The sequence below is a fragment of the Bubalus bubalis genome, chromosome 18, assembly GCF_019923935.1.
Source record: "Bubalus bubalis isolate 160015118507 breed Murrah chromosome 18, NDDB_SH_1, whole genome shotgun sequence".
NCBI lineage: Eukaryota > Metazoa > Chordata > Mammalia > Artiodactyla > Bovidae > Bubalus > Bubalus bubalis.
The window spans coordinates 56,241,776-56,254,908 of record NC_059174.1 but is presented as its reverse complement, the minus strand read 5'-3'; the positions used below and the strand labels follow the sequence as shown (position 1 = coordinate 56,254,908).

The 13,133-nt window shown below is 59.8% G+C and overlaps 1 protein-coding gene and 1 long non-coding RNA gene across 6 annotated transcripts in view; one reads left to right on the top strand and one right to left on the bottom strand.

Annotated features, from left to right (window-relative positions):
* Positions 1 to 13,133, top strand: part of SHANK1 (SH3 and multiple ankyrin repeat domains 1) — a 51,423-nt gene that overhangs the window by 14,463 nt on the left and 23,827 nt on the right. For 4 of the 5 annotated variants that reach the window (XM_025270024.3, XM_044931352.2, XR_006546058.2 and 1 more), the window contains exons 9-15: positions 1,038 to 1,115; positions 1,330 to 1,396; positions 1,658 to 1,988; positions 2,886 to 3,079; positions 7,369 to 7,482; positions 7,660 to 7,735; positions 8,222 to 8,248. In XM_025270024.3, the coding sequence (XP_025125809.3) occupies positions 1,038 to 1,115; positions 1,330 to 1,396; positions 1,658 to 1,988; positions 2,886 to 3,079; positions 7,369 to 7,482; positions 7,660 to 7,735; positions 8,222 to 8,248 (887 nt within the window). The remainder of the gene's footprint in view (positions 1 to 1,037; positions 1,116 to 1,329; positions 1,397 to 1,657; positions 1,989 to 2,885; positions 3,080 to 7,368; positions 7,483 to 7,659; positions 7,736 to 8,221; positions 8,249 to 13,133) is intronic. The other variant, XM_044931353.2, reaches the window with a different exon arrangement.
* Positions 6,253 to 8,214, bottom strand: LOC102408541. The gene is made up of 3 exons (XR_006546082.1): positions 8,028 to 8,214; positions 7,516 to 7,653; positions 6,253 to 6,389 (listed from the first exon to the last, which is right to left on the bottom strand). It is a non-coding gene; the product is annotated as an uncharacterized LOC102408541 (long non-coding RNA).

Below are 13,133 nucleotides of genomic sequence, written 5' to 3'. Positions count from 1 at the left end.
AGCTGTAGTCAGTCTCCTATGATAAACCGTTAACCGGGCTTCCCAGGCAGCGCTAGTGGTAGAGAACCTGCCTGCCAGTGCAGGAGACAGAAGAGACAGTGGGTTCAATCCCTGGGTCAGGAAGATCCCCTGGAGGAGGGCATGGCAACCCACTCCAGTATTCTTGCCTGGAGAATCTCCATGGACAGAGGAGCCTGGCAGGCTACAGTCCATGGAGTCGCAACGAGTCAGACATGACTGAAGTGACTTGGCACGCATGCAGGCAAACCATAATGGAAAAGAATAATTTCAAAAAATGATATAAATGTGTGTGTATATAACAGATTCACTTTGCTCTACAGCAGTAATTAACACAACATTGTAAATCAACTATACTTCAGTAAAATAGTAATAATAATAATAAGAAAACCCTGGTTAAGTTAGTAGCCATCCAATACACTATAACCCAAGTCACGTGTAATTTTAAATATCCCAGGAGACACTTTTTTAAAAAAGAAAAAAAAACAGGTGACACTAATTTTAGTAGCATATTTTGTTTCAAAAATACTATCCTTTCAAGAAATCAGTATAAAAACTATTGTGCTGTGCTCAAGTGTTTGTCACTCAGTCATGTCCGACCTTTTGTGACCCCATGGACTACTGTAGCCCACCAGGCTCCTCCATCCATGGGACTCTCTAGGCAAGAGTACTGGAGCGGGTTGCCATTTCCTCCTCCCGAGGATCTTCCCAACCCAGGGATCGAACGCACATCTCCTGCGTCTCCTGCATTGGCAGGTGGATTCTTTACCGCTGTGCCACCTGAGAAGCCCCCATAAAAACTACTAGAGAGATTTAAACTACACTTTTCGAGTCCTTGAAATCCGGCGTGCACTGTGCCTCTGTGTGGACCGGACACGTTTAAAGGGCGAGTGGCTACTGTCCGGAGCAGGGCGGGTTCCCACCAGGTGGTTCCAAAGGCTCAGCGCAGTGTCTGTGTCCGCTCAGGGTGACAGTAACTCTTTTTCTCTTGCCTTTCACCTCGTGCCACTGACCACCAGGAGACGTGTGCTAGGATCCTTCTCTATCGAGGGGCCAACAAGGATGTCAAGAATAACAGTGGACAGACCCCCTTCCAGGTCTGTTGGGGCGGGTTGGGGGAGGCGTGAAGAACCTAGAGGGGCTAAAGTTTGGGGGGCTGGGAGGGAGGCAGGCGGTCTGGGAGAAGAGAGAGGCTGGACTTGCTGGGGTGAAGGCTGGGGGGCAGGGCAGATGGCTGGAGACCTGACAGTGTTTCCTGTTTGCTTTTCCCCTCTCTCTCCTACCTGGGCCCCCCTTACCCCCTCACGCTAGGTGGCAGTGATCGCTGGGAATTTTGAACTCGGGGAGCTGATCCGAAACCATCGAGAACAGGACGTGGGTGAGCGAGCTAAGGGGAGAAGTCGGGGTCCTGGGGGGGGATGCGTGGTGGGACTGGGGAGTCAGCAGACCTGATCTGGGGGCCAGGATGGGACCAAATAAACCTCAGAGGACTGCAAATACCTGGGCAGCGGGAGGGCCAGGCTCCAGGCACCCTGCTCTTTCTCATCTGTTTCTCCCCTGGTGCCTTCCCCACCCAACCGTCTCTTGCCTCCTGTGTGTCTCCCCCTCTGCCCCCCCCCGGCCTCCGTGCCCCCCCCAGTGCCCTTCCAGGAGTCCCCCAAATACGCAGCCCGGCGACGGGGACCCCCGGGCACAGGGCTGACGGTGCCCCCCGCACTGCTGCGGGCCAACAGTGATACCAGCATGGCCCTGCCCGACTGGATGGTGTTCGCCGCCCCAGGAACCTCGTCCGCAGGGGCCCCCGGCCCCACCGCAGGGCCCCAGGGCCAGACACAGCCCGCCGCCCCCAGCGCCAAGCTCAGCAGCGGGACCCTGCGAAGTGCCAGCAGCCCCCGGGGCGCCCGGGCCCGCTCCCCATCCCGCGGGAGGCACCCTGAGGAGGCCAAGCGCCAGCCCCGTGGACGGCCCAGGTAGGGGAGGGCTTAGCCCTGGTCCTGCAGACCCCCCTCCCACCCAAATCCCCTCCTGGGAGCCATGGCTGCCCATCCCCCCAAGCAGGCCAGCCCAGCTGCCCACCTCCTGTCCCAGGGACAGCTGCCCCCTTACCCCACTACATCCAACTCGCTGGTCCCCACCTCGGACCGCCAGGTCTCCCTCCTGACCCCGAGGCAGTGAGGACTTCATGAACCAGTCCAAGTTTAGCTCAGCAGCCGCTCCACGGTCCGGCCGGGGGTGGGGAGGGGGCCCAAGAGAAAGGTTGGTTCCAGCCCCTGAGGACAGGTAGGCAGACAGACAGACAGACAGACAGACAGCCTGGGCAAGGTGAGAGGAAGCTCAGCCGAGTGGGGGTGGGTGAGGAGGGAGACTGGAGGGGTTTCCAAGCCTGGAGATGAGGTCGCAGGCAGGGAGGATGAGCAGGGGGCATTGGGGGGAGCCGGCTGGAGGGGCACGGGGAGGGGGTGGGCGGGAGGAAGATGGTGGTGGGCTGGGGATGGCGGGAGAGGCGCTGGACCCAGCCCAGGAGGAAGCTGGGAGTCGCCAAAGGCTCGTGAGCCAGGGATGACACAGGCAGAGCTCAGCTTCAGGAAGCTGAATCAGGCAGGGTGTGCAGGCCCGTGGGAGGGGACAAGAGCCGGAAGCCAGGAGGCAGGAAAGGGGGCTGGCAGCCCGCAGCAGTCGGGCAGGGGGAGCCCCAAATGCCCTCTTCCCCTCCGCCCCCCACCCCCGGCCCCCAGAGCCGGAAAAGGCACTCAGACCCCCTCCCCCACCCTGATGCTCCACCTCCCACCCCCCCAAGGACCCCTGTTCTCCCAGAGGTGCCCTCTCCCTCCACTCCCCCTTGCCTCTCACACCCTCTGTGTATGCAGCTCCAGTGGGACACCCCGGGAAGGGCCAGCCGGGGGCACGGGGGGCTCCGGGGGCCCCGGGGGCTCCCTGGGCAGCCGCGGGAGACGCAGGAAGCTCTACTCGGCGGTCCCCGGACGCTCCTTCATGGCTGTGAAGTCCTACCAGGCCCAAGCCGAGGGGGAGATCTCCCTGAGCAAGGGCGAAAAGATCAAAGGTAAAGGGGCAGGGTGCAGCCGGGCTGTGGGCAAGGGTTGGCAGGTGAACTCACCCACCTCTCAGGGAGGGGCCGGCCCGTGACCAACAGTTGTCCAGCACCTGGAACGTCCAGGGCACGCTGGAGACCTCAGAGAGACCTAGGTCCCCCTTCCGCCTCGGAGTAGCAAACAGTGGAGCTCAGATGCTGCGCTGCCAGGAGGTGGGGTCCAGGCAAAAGAGAGGAGATGAGCATCTCTGGGACATCGACCCCATGAGGGCCCATCTCGCTCACCGTCACCCTTGAAGGCGGGTGTCTGGAGCCCATTGTCCAGTCAAAGGGGCAGAGCCTTGCACGGGTGAAGCGACTTGCCTGAGGTCCCCAGTCCGAACCCACGGTTCTTCTCGCTCTCTTGTGCGGAGAGTGAGGGACACGCCACCTTGACTTCACCTCCTGCCTCTGCCAGGCGTCTTCATCTGAGACACGGGGTGGTGGTGCCCGCTCCCTCGGGCTCTGGTGAGATGGGCAGCAGGTGAAGCCAGTCCCTGCTGAGGGCTTCCTGAACAGAGGCTGCTGTCACGGGGCTTGCCTCTCTCCTGTTTCCCTGCCTTCCTCTGGAAAACCATGCCAGGATCCCCCGCGTGCGACTTCGCAAGGCTGCCGATGTGTGTTCTTGGACAGAATGGTGCTTTGGAGACAGGAAGTACCCTGCCGTAGTTCATTCAAGGCGGGGGAGCAATTCTTTGGCCAACTCTAGGCTGGCAGACGAGCCGAGTTGCGTAGGGGTTGAGAACCAGGCTGTCTGGGTTCAAGTCCCCGCTCCTGCACTTCCTAGCAGGGTGGCCTCAGGCAAGCGACTTCTCCAAGGCTCAGTGTTCTCATCTGTACAATGGGACGTTTGTGAGGATTAAAGGTGTCAGCTCTTAGAAAGCCCACAGAACAGTGATTCATACCTAATAAGGCCAGCTGTCATTATCATACGCAGCCCCCACTAGGGGCACTTAGAAGAGAGAGACCCTAGGCCCTGGGGGAAGCTGAGTCTGGGGGTGGAGGAGGGGGGTGTCTTCCCACAGGAGACATGGTTTAAGTGGGCCTTGAAGAGCGTGCCAGGGTCAGAGTGTCAGTTGGGTTGTGTAATTACGTCTGTCTTGTAGTCTGTCTCCCTGGGGCCTGAGTTTCTGAAGATGAGGTCACGTGTCACCAGGAGCCGGGTCATCAGGGCCCAGGTTAATGACGCAGCACATAGAGGGCCTCGGTGCACATCTGCTGAGTGAACGGGTGAATGGATGAATGGCCAAATGCAGGAGCTAACTGTGGGGGCCAGGCAGGGGCAGTGCCTCTGGCAGAGGGGCAGTGTGCCAGGGGAGAGTGTGTATGTGTGCGTATGGCCGGGTAGGGGGTCAGTTCAGTCACTCAGTCGTGTCCGACTCTTTGCAGCCCCATGAACCACAGTACACCAGGCCTCCCTGTCCATTACCAACTCCCGGAGTTTACTCAAACTCATGTCCATTGAGTCGGTGATGCCATCCAACCATCTCATCCTCTGTCGTCCCCTTCTCCTCCCGCCTTCAATCTTTCCCAGCATCAGGGTCTTTTCCATTGAGTCAGTTCTTTGCATCAGATCGCCAAAGTATTGGAGTTTAGCTTCAGCATCAGTCCTTCCAATGAACACTCAGGACTGATTTCCTTTAGGATGGACTGGTTGGATCTCCTTGCGGTCCAAGGGACTCTCAGGAGTGGGGGTCAGGTCTGTGCAAAAGAAGAAGGGGAAGCTGAGGTCAGAGGTGAGGGACCCTCCCACAGGCAGAGGACCATGGGCTACATCTTCTATGTGTCTTTATGAATGTCAAGCCCAGTCATCCGATGCGCTGCCCTGACTTCATATCCTTTCCTTTCCTTAAAAGTTCCCTGACTGCCTCAGAGCACACCCACATCCATGATGTCACTGGGCTTCTTCATAGCCCGATTAAGGTAGCAGACTCCCTCTGCTCTCAGGATCAAAGCCTAGGGCCTCAGCCTGGCCTGCAAGCCCCTCCTCTGTCCACTCTGCCCCCCACACAGCCTCATCTCAGGCTACTCTTTCCTTCACTTGCAGGGCTCCAGGGACCTTATCCTCCTCATCCTTCCTCAAACGCCCCAAGTCTTTTTCCACCCTAAACTCTTTACACATGCTGTTCCTTCTGCCCAGAAAGCCCCCTCTCTCTCTCCTGTACTCCCCGCATCCTTCAGGTCTCAGCCCATATGTCACATCCTCTGAGATGCCTTCCTGATCCCCCTGTGCCATCAGATTTGTTTATAAAGATTTTTTTTTATGTGGACCAGTTTTAAAGTCTTTACTGCATTTGTTAGAATATTGCTTCTGTTTTATGGTTTATGTAGAATCTTAGCTCCTCGACCAGGGATCAAACCCACACCCCCTGCATTGGAAGGCGAAGTCTTAACCTCTAGGACCACCAGGGAAGTCCCCTCATCAGATTTATATACTCCTATCTGGTCTTTCTCCAAAAACGCTCTCCTTTCCCCCCTTAAGCCCTGACCTCAGTTTTCCAATCCCGGGGTCACTTGTAGAGTTATGATTGCACTGGATGCCAGTCTGGAAGCTCCGTGAGGACAGGAACCACGTGTGCTGTGTCTGACAGCTCTACTCACTTCCCTGGTGGCTCAAGACAGTAAAGAATCTGCCTGCAATGCCAGAGGAGACCCGGGTTTCATCCCTGGGTTGGGAAGATCCCCTGGAGAAGGGCATGGCAACCCACTCCAGTATTCTTGCCTGGAGAATCCCATGGACAGAGGAGCCTGGTGGGCTATAGTCCACGGGGTCACAAAGAGTCGGACACGACTGAGCACCTAACACAACAGCAGTACTCGGGTCCTAGCCTGATGTCTGACTCATGACTGGCACAAAATACATATTTTTTACTGAACAAATGAATGATTCCCAGATCATCCAGCTGGGCAAGGCAAAGTCAGCCAAGAGCCCAGACCTCTTGACACACATCTGCTCTCTTCCCTGACCTTGAGCATCTCCTGGCTGGAGTTTCCCCAGACCCTCTCAGAGGAGGTGATCAGTGCAGGGCAAAGCATCACATGACCCCAACCCCAACCCTAGCATGGCTCGAGCCACCCCTGGGCAAGAGGTTTTTCTACTTTAGCTTCAGCTTCATCTATAAAATGGGAAATCAGTTGTTACCTACCGAGGTGTAAGGATAGAGTGAATGAAGGATGTGAAGGGCCAAGTGGGAACAGAGCTGTGAAAGATGCTGGAGAGGTGGACGGCTGTGGGCTTGTCACTGTCGCTCTCGTCATGATCAGGAACAGCAGCAGCAAAGCACTGGAACAGAGAGGTAGCAAGACCGGAGTGTTCAAATCCAGGCTGCAAAGCCTGGGGCAAACGAGCCTGAATTTCTCCGAGCCTCTGTTTCTCCATCAGTAAAATGGAGCAAATGACCCCTCTTAGGGTCCTAGCCCCAGTGAGAGTTGGAGAGACATTAGCTGTCCCTACCGCCCATCACTGTAGGTCAATGTATGCTTGATGTCTAAGAGGTAGGGGTGGTAGGCAGGGGCCTCTGGTAACAAGCAGGGGAGAGGAGAGCCAACTCTAATCTCCCATCTAGAGCCAGGGGAAGCAAAGAGACAGAAGGAGGGATCTGGGAACAGATGACAAAAGGTTAAGTGGCAAGGAGACTGCAGGAGGTGGCAGGGGTAGTGATGAGGTATAACATGTGACCTAGGAGCCTAGCGGGGTTTAGGGAAATTACGGAATAACTGAGTTGTGACTGGTTACCAGGGGAGATGAGAGCCAGTTGTGGACATGTCCCTAACTTGCAAGGACCACGTCATGGGACACAGCCCTTCTCCCCAGTGCCTCTGGGTGTCCCCGCTGTGTTCAGGACGCTACTATGCAGGAGTGACTATCTCCCCCTTCCCCCTCGTGGGGCTTCCCCGATGGCTAAACAGTAAAGAATCCGTCTGCAATGCAGAAGACAATGCAGATTCAGTCCCCGGGTCCAGAAGATTCCCTGGAGGAGGAAATGGCAACCCACTCCAGTACTCTTGCCTGGGAAATCTCAAGGACAGAGGAGCCTGGCGGGCTACCATTCATGGGGCCGCAAATATTCGGATATGACTGAGTACACACACACTTCCCCCTTGCCCCTTCATAAGGATGCCCTTGGGCCAGGTTCTGGGCAAGGTGCTGAGAATTGTGGAAAGGCTGTGCATCACGTGTTGGGAGCGGGCAGGGTAGGGGAGGTGTGGGCAGCACGGAAATGCAGAAATATTTCTATCCTATGTCCCCACTCCCCATCCAGTGCTTAGCATCGGGGAAGGAGGCTTCTGGGAAGGCCAGGTCAAAGGTCGCATTGGCTGGTTCCCCTCTGACTGCCTGGAAGAGGTGGCCAACCGCTCCCAGGAAGCAAAGCAAGGTAATGAGGAACCCCCAGGTGTCCCCGACTTACTCTAGATTCTCATGTCCCTTCCTTTTCCCCTCCTGGTGGGGGTGGGAGGTCGAAGGGAAGGCTTGGGCCAGGACACCCAAATCAGGGGGTGAACCCATGATTTCCAGAGTAGAAGGTCCAAGGTCATCCTCTGTCCCCCTGCAGAAAGCCGAAGTGACAAGGCAAAGAGACTCTTCCGGCATTATACCGTGGGCTCCTACGACAGCTTTGATGCCCCAAGGTAAATGTCCTTACACCCTCGGGCAACCCCGCCACCCCCAAATCCCTCCCACTCCACCTTTTAAATATTTCCTCCACCTTCTAAATATTTCTGTCACCTCGAAGCCCCCTCTCTTGTCTGCTCCCTCTAGCGTTTGATCCGGGGTGGAGGGAGGTAGGGTTAGCTTCAGACCACAGAGCCCAACCCCAAACCGTCCTTGGCAGCCACTGAGACTGCCCAGCTCTGGGGCAGCCAGAGACCAATGAGGTGGACTGGGGCAAGGTGGGGATGCCTGGGGGGCTGGGGAGCTCACCTGTATGGTGGCTGGAGGCTCCTGTCTCCTTCACGTGCCGCATCTCTGTGCAGTCCTGTGCAGCGGAAGTGTGTGCATCCCATGCTGGCATGGGGAGGGGGGGACAAGCAGAGCTGGCCAGGCGGGGTGGGGGAGGGGAGAAGGCACACTGACACCTTTCCCCTCCCTGGCTGCTGGCTGACTTGCTTCTGAAGCTTGATGGATGGGATTGGCCCAGGGAGGTGAGAGGGGAGGGGAAGGGAGGGAACGGGGTCAGGAGTGGGAAGAAAGGGGTGCCTGGGGGCGTATGGATGTGCGTGTGTACCCCCAGAGCTAAAGTTTCCCTGTGCGTGACCGTCTCACACAGTCGGCGAGCATCTCTGTACAGATTCCCCAGGCGTGTTCTTGCCCGTGTGCCTCTGTAGGTGTGCATGACACGTGTCTGTGTGCATGTGTGGCCAGAGGCCCTTGGAGTTCTAGCCCCGTGCACATGCCCGTGACAGTGAGAGGGTGTGTCCCGCTCGGTACAGATGGGTGCATTTGCGGCTGTCATTTCTGGGTGCACGACTGTGGCTCGTTGTGCGGCTGGCTCTCTCTGCACCTCTTTTTCCCCTAATCCGTGTGTCTGAGAATGAGGGCCAGTGTTTTTCAGAGATGTCCAGTGTGTCTGCTTACCACCTGGAGACCGGCGGTGGGTCTCTGCACATGCTTGTCCCTCTTCATGCACGTCGCTGTGTGTGCGCATTAACGCATAAAGTTGTGTGCATGCATTTGTGTCTGTCAGATTGATCTGGAATTCAGGACCTGGGGTGTTGGGGGAGGGGAGGGAGGAAGAGGGGAGGACTCCAGGGCTTGAGCTTCCAGAAGGGCCAGGCTGTGGGGGAGGGATGGTCATAACTGGGCATCTGAAAGTTGACATCCCCCCCCCACACCGCTCCCCCTAATCCAGGGAAGGGTCTCCTTGTTCGTAGCATCCTTCCATTAAATGTGTCCAAACCTACGTGTCTGTGTTCTGGCCAGTGGGGATGGATCGGGGCGGGGGAGGGCCAGGGGAGGAGAGGGGAGGAGATAAATGACAACATGGGAAGAGAGGGTGGGACTGGGGTGCCACCCTGCTCCCCAAGTGTCCGAGGCGCTTGACCATTGTGCGTGTTCGCCTGGCACGTCTCCGGCTCTGGGCACTGGGTGAGTATCGAGGTCCCCCCCACCACCGGAGTCTCCCCATCAGCCTCTGCTTCTTGTCTCTTGTCAGTGTCTCTCTGGGTCTCCCCTTGGCTTTGGTTTGGGGATCGTTTGCTGTACCAGCTGGATGAGGGTGGTCGCTCAGCTTCTTCCTCCTCTTTCCTTCCTCTGCTTGTCAAGTGCGTTGCCCCCCTCTCCCTCCCTTCCTGCCCGCTGGCATGTGCTGCCCTGCGCGGCATGTCTGAGCTTCTCCTCCCCACACCCCCACCCTCCACTCTTCCCGGCCCTGTCTGGGGAGGCCTGGCCCGTGTTGTGACCCTGCCTCCCTGCCGGAGCTGTGCCTTCCCGCCGCGTGTAACCCCTCTTGGCCTCTGCTGCCCTCTCTCCTCGCCCCGGGGGCCTGCGGCTCTCTCTCTCTGGCGGGGAGCCGTGGTGCGTGGATGTCCCTCCGCCTGGACTTCTTTGCGGAGAGGGGTGTCTCTCCCTGCTCTGGCGCCCAGTCTAAACGTCCTGGCTCTCCCTTTCCGGCCCCTTCCAAACTGTGTCGGGGTGCATCGTGAGTCTGTCTGCCGTGGGGGGCGGGGGGAGGGCTGTGCGTCCCCTCTCGGGGTCTCTCTCGCCGCGCTGTACCCCCCCGGCTTGGGAAGTGGGGCTCGGTGTCCGCGCGTCCCTCGCACGCGGTTGCGAGGCGTCTCGTGTGATGTTGTGCGTCCCTCTCTCTCCCCGCGCTCCCTCGCTCTGCACCTGCGCGGGAGGGCTCGGGAGGGGGGAGGGGGGCGAAGGGGGGGGCCCAGACCGGAAGTGCCTCCCCCTTCTCTTCCCCCCGTGCTCGCCCCTCCCCCGTCTCCCGCCAAGGGGGCCCCAGCGCTCCCCTGCCAGCCCCCTCCCCCCCAGCCCGGCCCCCTCCCCCGCCCGGCGCAGGACGCCAAGGGGTTAAGCCTCGCGCCCGCCGCCCGCCTCCGGAGCTGTCCGCGGTGCTGAAGCCGGCGCCGTCCGCGGTCCTCGCGCTCCCGCCGCGGCCCGACCCCGCGGCCCGCGCCCCCGCGGCCCCCCCGGCATGTGAGCCCCCGGCCCTGCCCTCCCTCCCGCGGGAGGGCGCGCGCCCCCTCCCCCTCCCCCTCCCGGCGCGGGTCAGCATGAGGCGGGGCCTGGGGGCCCGGACACGGGGGTTCGGCCGAGCGGGGACGGGGACGCGGCGGCGGCGGCGGCGGCGGGGGCGGCCGGCACCGGGGCCGGGGCCGGGGCCGCGGCGGCGATGGCTCTGTCAGCGGTAGGCGGCGGCGGCGGGGGTCTCGGGGGCGGCCCCGGGGGGGGCTCCCTGCCGCAGCCGCCCCCCGCGCTCTCCTCCAGCTGGCCGGCCCTGGGGCCCCGGCGGCGCAGCGTCTGGTATATCTACAGGTAACGGAGCGTGCCGCCCCTTTTCCCCCCGCGGCCCGATCCGGAGGCCCCGGCCCGCGGTGACGACCCTCCCCCAGCCGCTGATCCCCCATCCCTGGGGCTCCCTCCCCGCCCCCAAGCCTCCCGCCCCCTCCGCCCTTCTCCCCTTATCTTCTCTCGGCACTAAGCCCTTTCTGGACCCCTCTTTTCTCCCCTTCGTTTTCTCATTCCCCCCCACCCGGGCCTCTCTCCCCGACCCCCCCCCCACACACACACACACGCACACACACACTCCTCCGGCCCCTCGTAGGCCCTTCTAGGCCCCCTTCAGCTCCTTCTCCAGGACGTCCCTCCTAAGGAGGCCCTCCAGACGGACTCCACTCCGGGATTAGGGCCCCGCTTGTCCTTTCTGCCACCCTTAGCGCCCCCCTTCTAGAGCCCTCCCTTCTGGCATCTGCACCCCAGGCCCGCGTTCCTCTGATTCCTGTGTCCCCGCTCCCCTTCACGGAGTTGGCAAGTCCCCCCATTCATACCCCTCTCTCCCATTCACAGTCATCTCCCCCCATCACACACATCCCGCCCCCGTCTCCCCTCCCCTCCTCTTTTTCCGCTGCGTGTCACTGTGCGACGGTGCGTGTGTTCCTGTGGCTGTGGCGGTGTGCGTGCGTGTGTATGACTGCCTGCAGCCCTGTTTGTGTGTGTGTGTGTATGTAATCGAGAGAGAGAGAGAGAGAGAGAGATGGTGGGCTCCCGGCCCACCTCCCCAACTGTGTCCATCTGTATGTCCCTGTTTGCCGGCGTCTATCTCTGTGTGTGACTTGGAGCGATAGCGAGGCTGTCTAGGGACTAGTGCGTTTGCATGTGTGTGTGTGTGTGGGGGGGGGGGTTCTGTCCCAGGGACTGCGGCTGTGTTTCCCAACACCCACCCTCCTTGACCAGGCCTGTCCCCTCCCCCACAACCACCCTTCACCGGTCCCCATCCCCACGCACCCGCTCCCTGCCCCCAGGGGTCCGTGCCTGTGTGGGGCACGTGTGCTGAGACACGGTGGAGCTTCTGCACGGGGAACTGCATCTGCTTCTGTGTGTCACCTCTCAGCATGGGAGGGGGCTGGCTTCCCTGCGGGGGCGGGGGGAGGTTCTGGGCAGGCCTTGGAGAGGCCCCGTGGAGCTGGGACACGGGGAGGGGCTGAGTGGCAGAGGGGGGCGCTACGTACAGCAGCTGGCTCTGGGCTGTGGGATGCTGGGTGTGCGAGAGGGACCTTCAGGGTGGGGGTGGGGGGAGTGGAGGCTGCTGCAGTCCCTGTGTGTGGGATCTGGTGAACAAGAGCTGGCCGCTGAGCTCCAGAGGCCGCTCAGGGTCGCCGAGGGATGGCCTGGGGCGGAGCATTGTGTGTGCGCCTGCAGGGCAGGTAGTCAGCCCTACGGGAGCATGAATGGGGTGCTGCGTGGGTCGCGAACGGTAGGGCAGGGGGCAGGGTTAGAGGGTCTGGGTAAGAGGGTGGCAGGACGGAAAGGGAACAGGGGGGAGTGGGGGATACTGAAGTCGGGGGAGGAATGGGGAACGCCGGAGCAGAGGAGCAGAGCGTGTGCGCGGGGCCAGCGGAGGAATGGGGTAAGGAGGGGGTGCAGGAAGTGTGAAGAGGATTGGGGGGCGGGGATTCAGGCAGTTCGGGGAGAGCACAGAGAGGAGATGCAGGGAATGTAAATGAAATGCAGCTGCCAGTGAAAGGAGACAGAAGGAAGGGTGAAGTGAATTGAGGATGCGAAAGTAGGAGGAGGCTTCCATGGATGAGAATGGGTGTGGGGGGGAACTGGAGTAGGAAAGACATCTAGCATGCTGTAGGGGATACAGTGGGGCTCTGTACTGAGGCTCAAGAGGCTGTGGGAGGGATGAGGGCAAAGGAGAGGCAGCGCTGGCCTGAGAGGGGGTGAGGAGGCCGCAGAAATCTGGGGGAGACAACTTTGGGAAAGGGGATGTGGGGTGTGCAAGGGCAAAATGGGAGGTGGGAGGACAGCCCCGTGGGGTGTAATGCGGGCTTGCAGAGGTGAGAGCTGGTGGGGAGGGGGTTATGGTCCTGGGGAGCTTTCAGATGACTTGAGGGGGATCCAGGTGCAGAGCAAGAAGGTGTACACAAGAGTAGAGGAGAAGAAATACCCATTGTAGGGAGTTGTGGGCACAAGAGGGCAACTGGCAGTTCAAGGAGGATGAGAGAGACCGCACACAGAGCTGGGGGTTGTGTGAGAAAGTCATGGGAAGGAGAGGCGTATGTCCAGGATAGGGAGACTCGAGAGGGAGGGGTGGGGTGATCTGCTGGTGTTTGGATATTATTGGGGTATATGCTTGCCTACCACTCCAGTATTCTTGCCTGGAGAATCCCATGGACAGAGGAGCCTGGTGGGCTGCTGTCCATGTGGTCGCACAGAGTCAGACATGACTGAAGTGACTTAGCATGCATGCATGCATGGGTTGCCTATGGGGAATTCAGATCTTAGCTGTGACATTTTTTTCTGACAGGTGTGATCTGGAGCAAATTTATTTCTCTGTGCCTCAGTTTCTTCATCTATAAA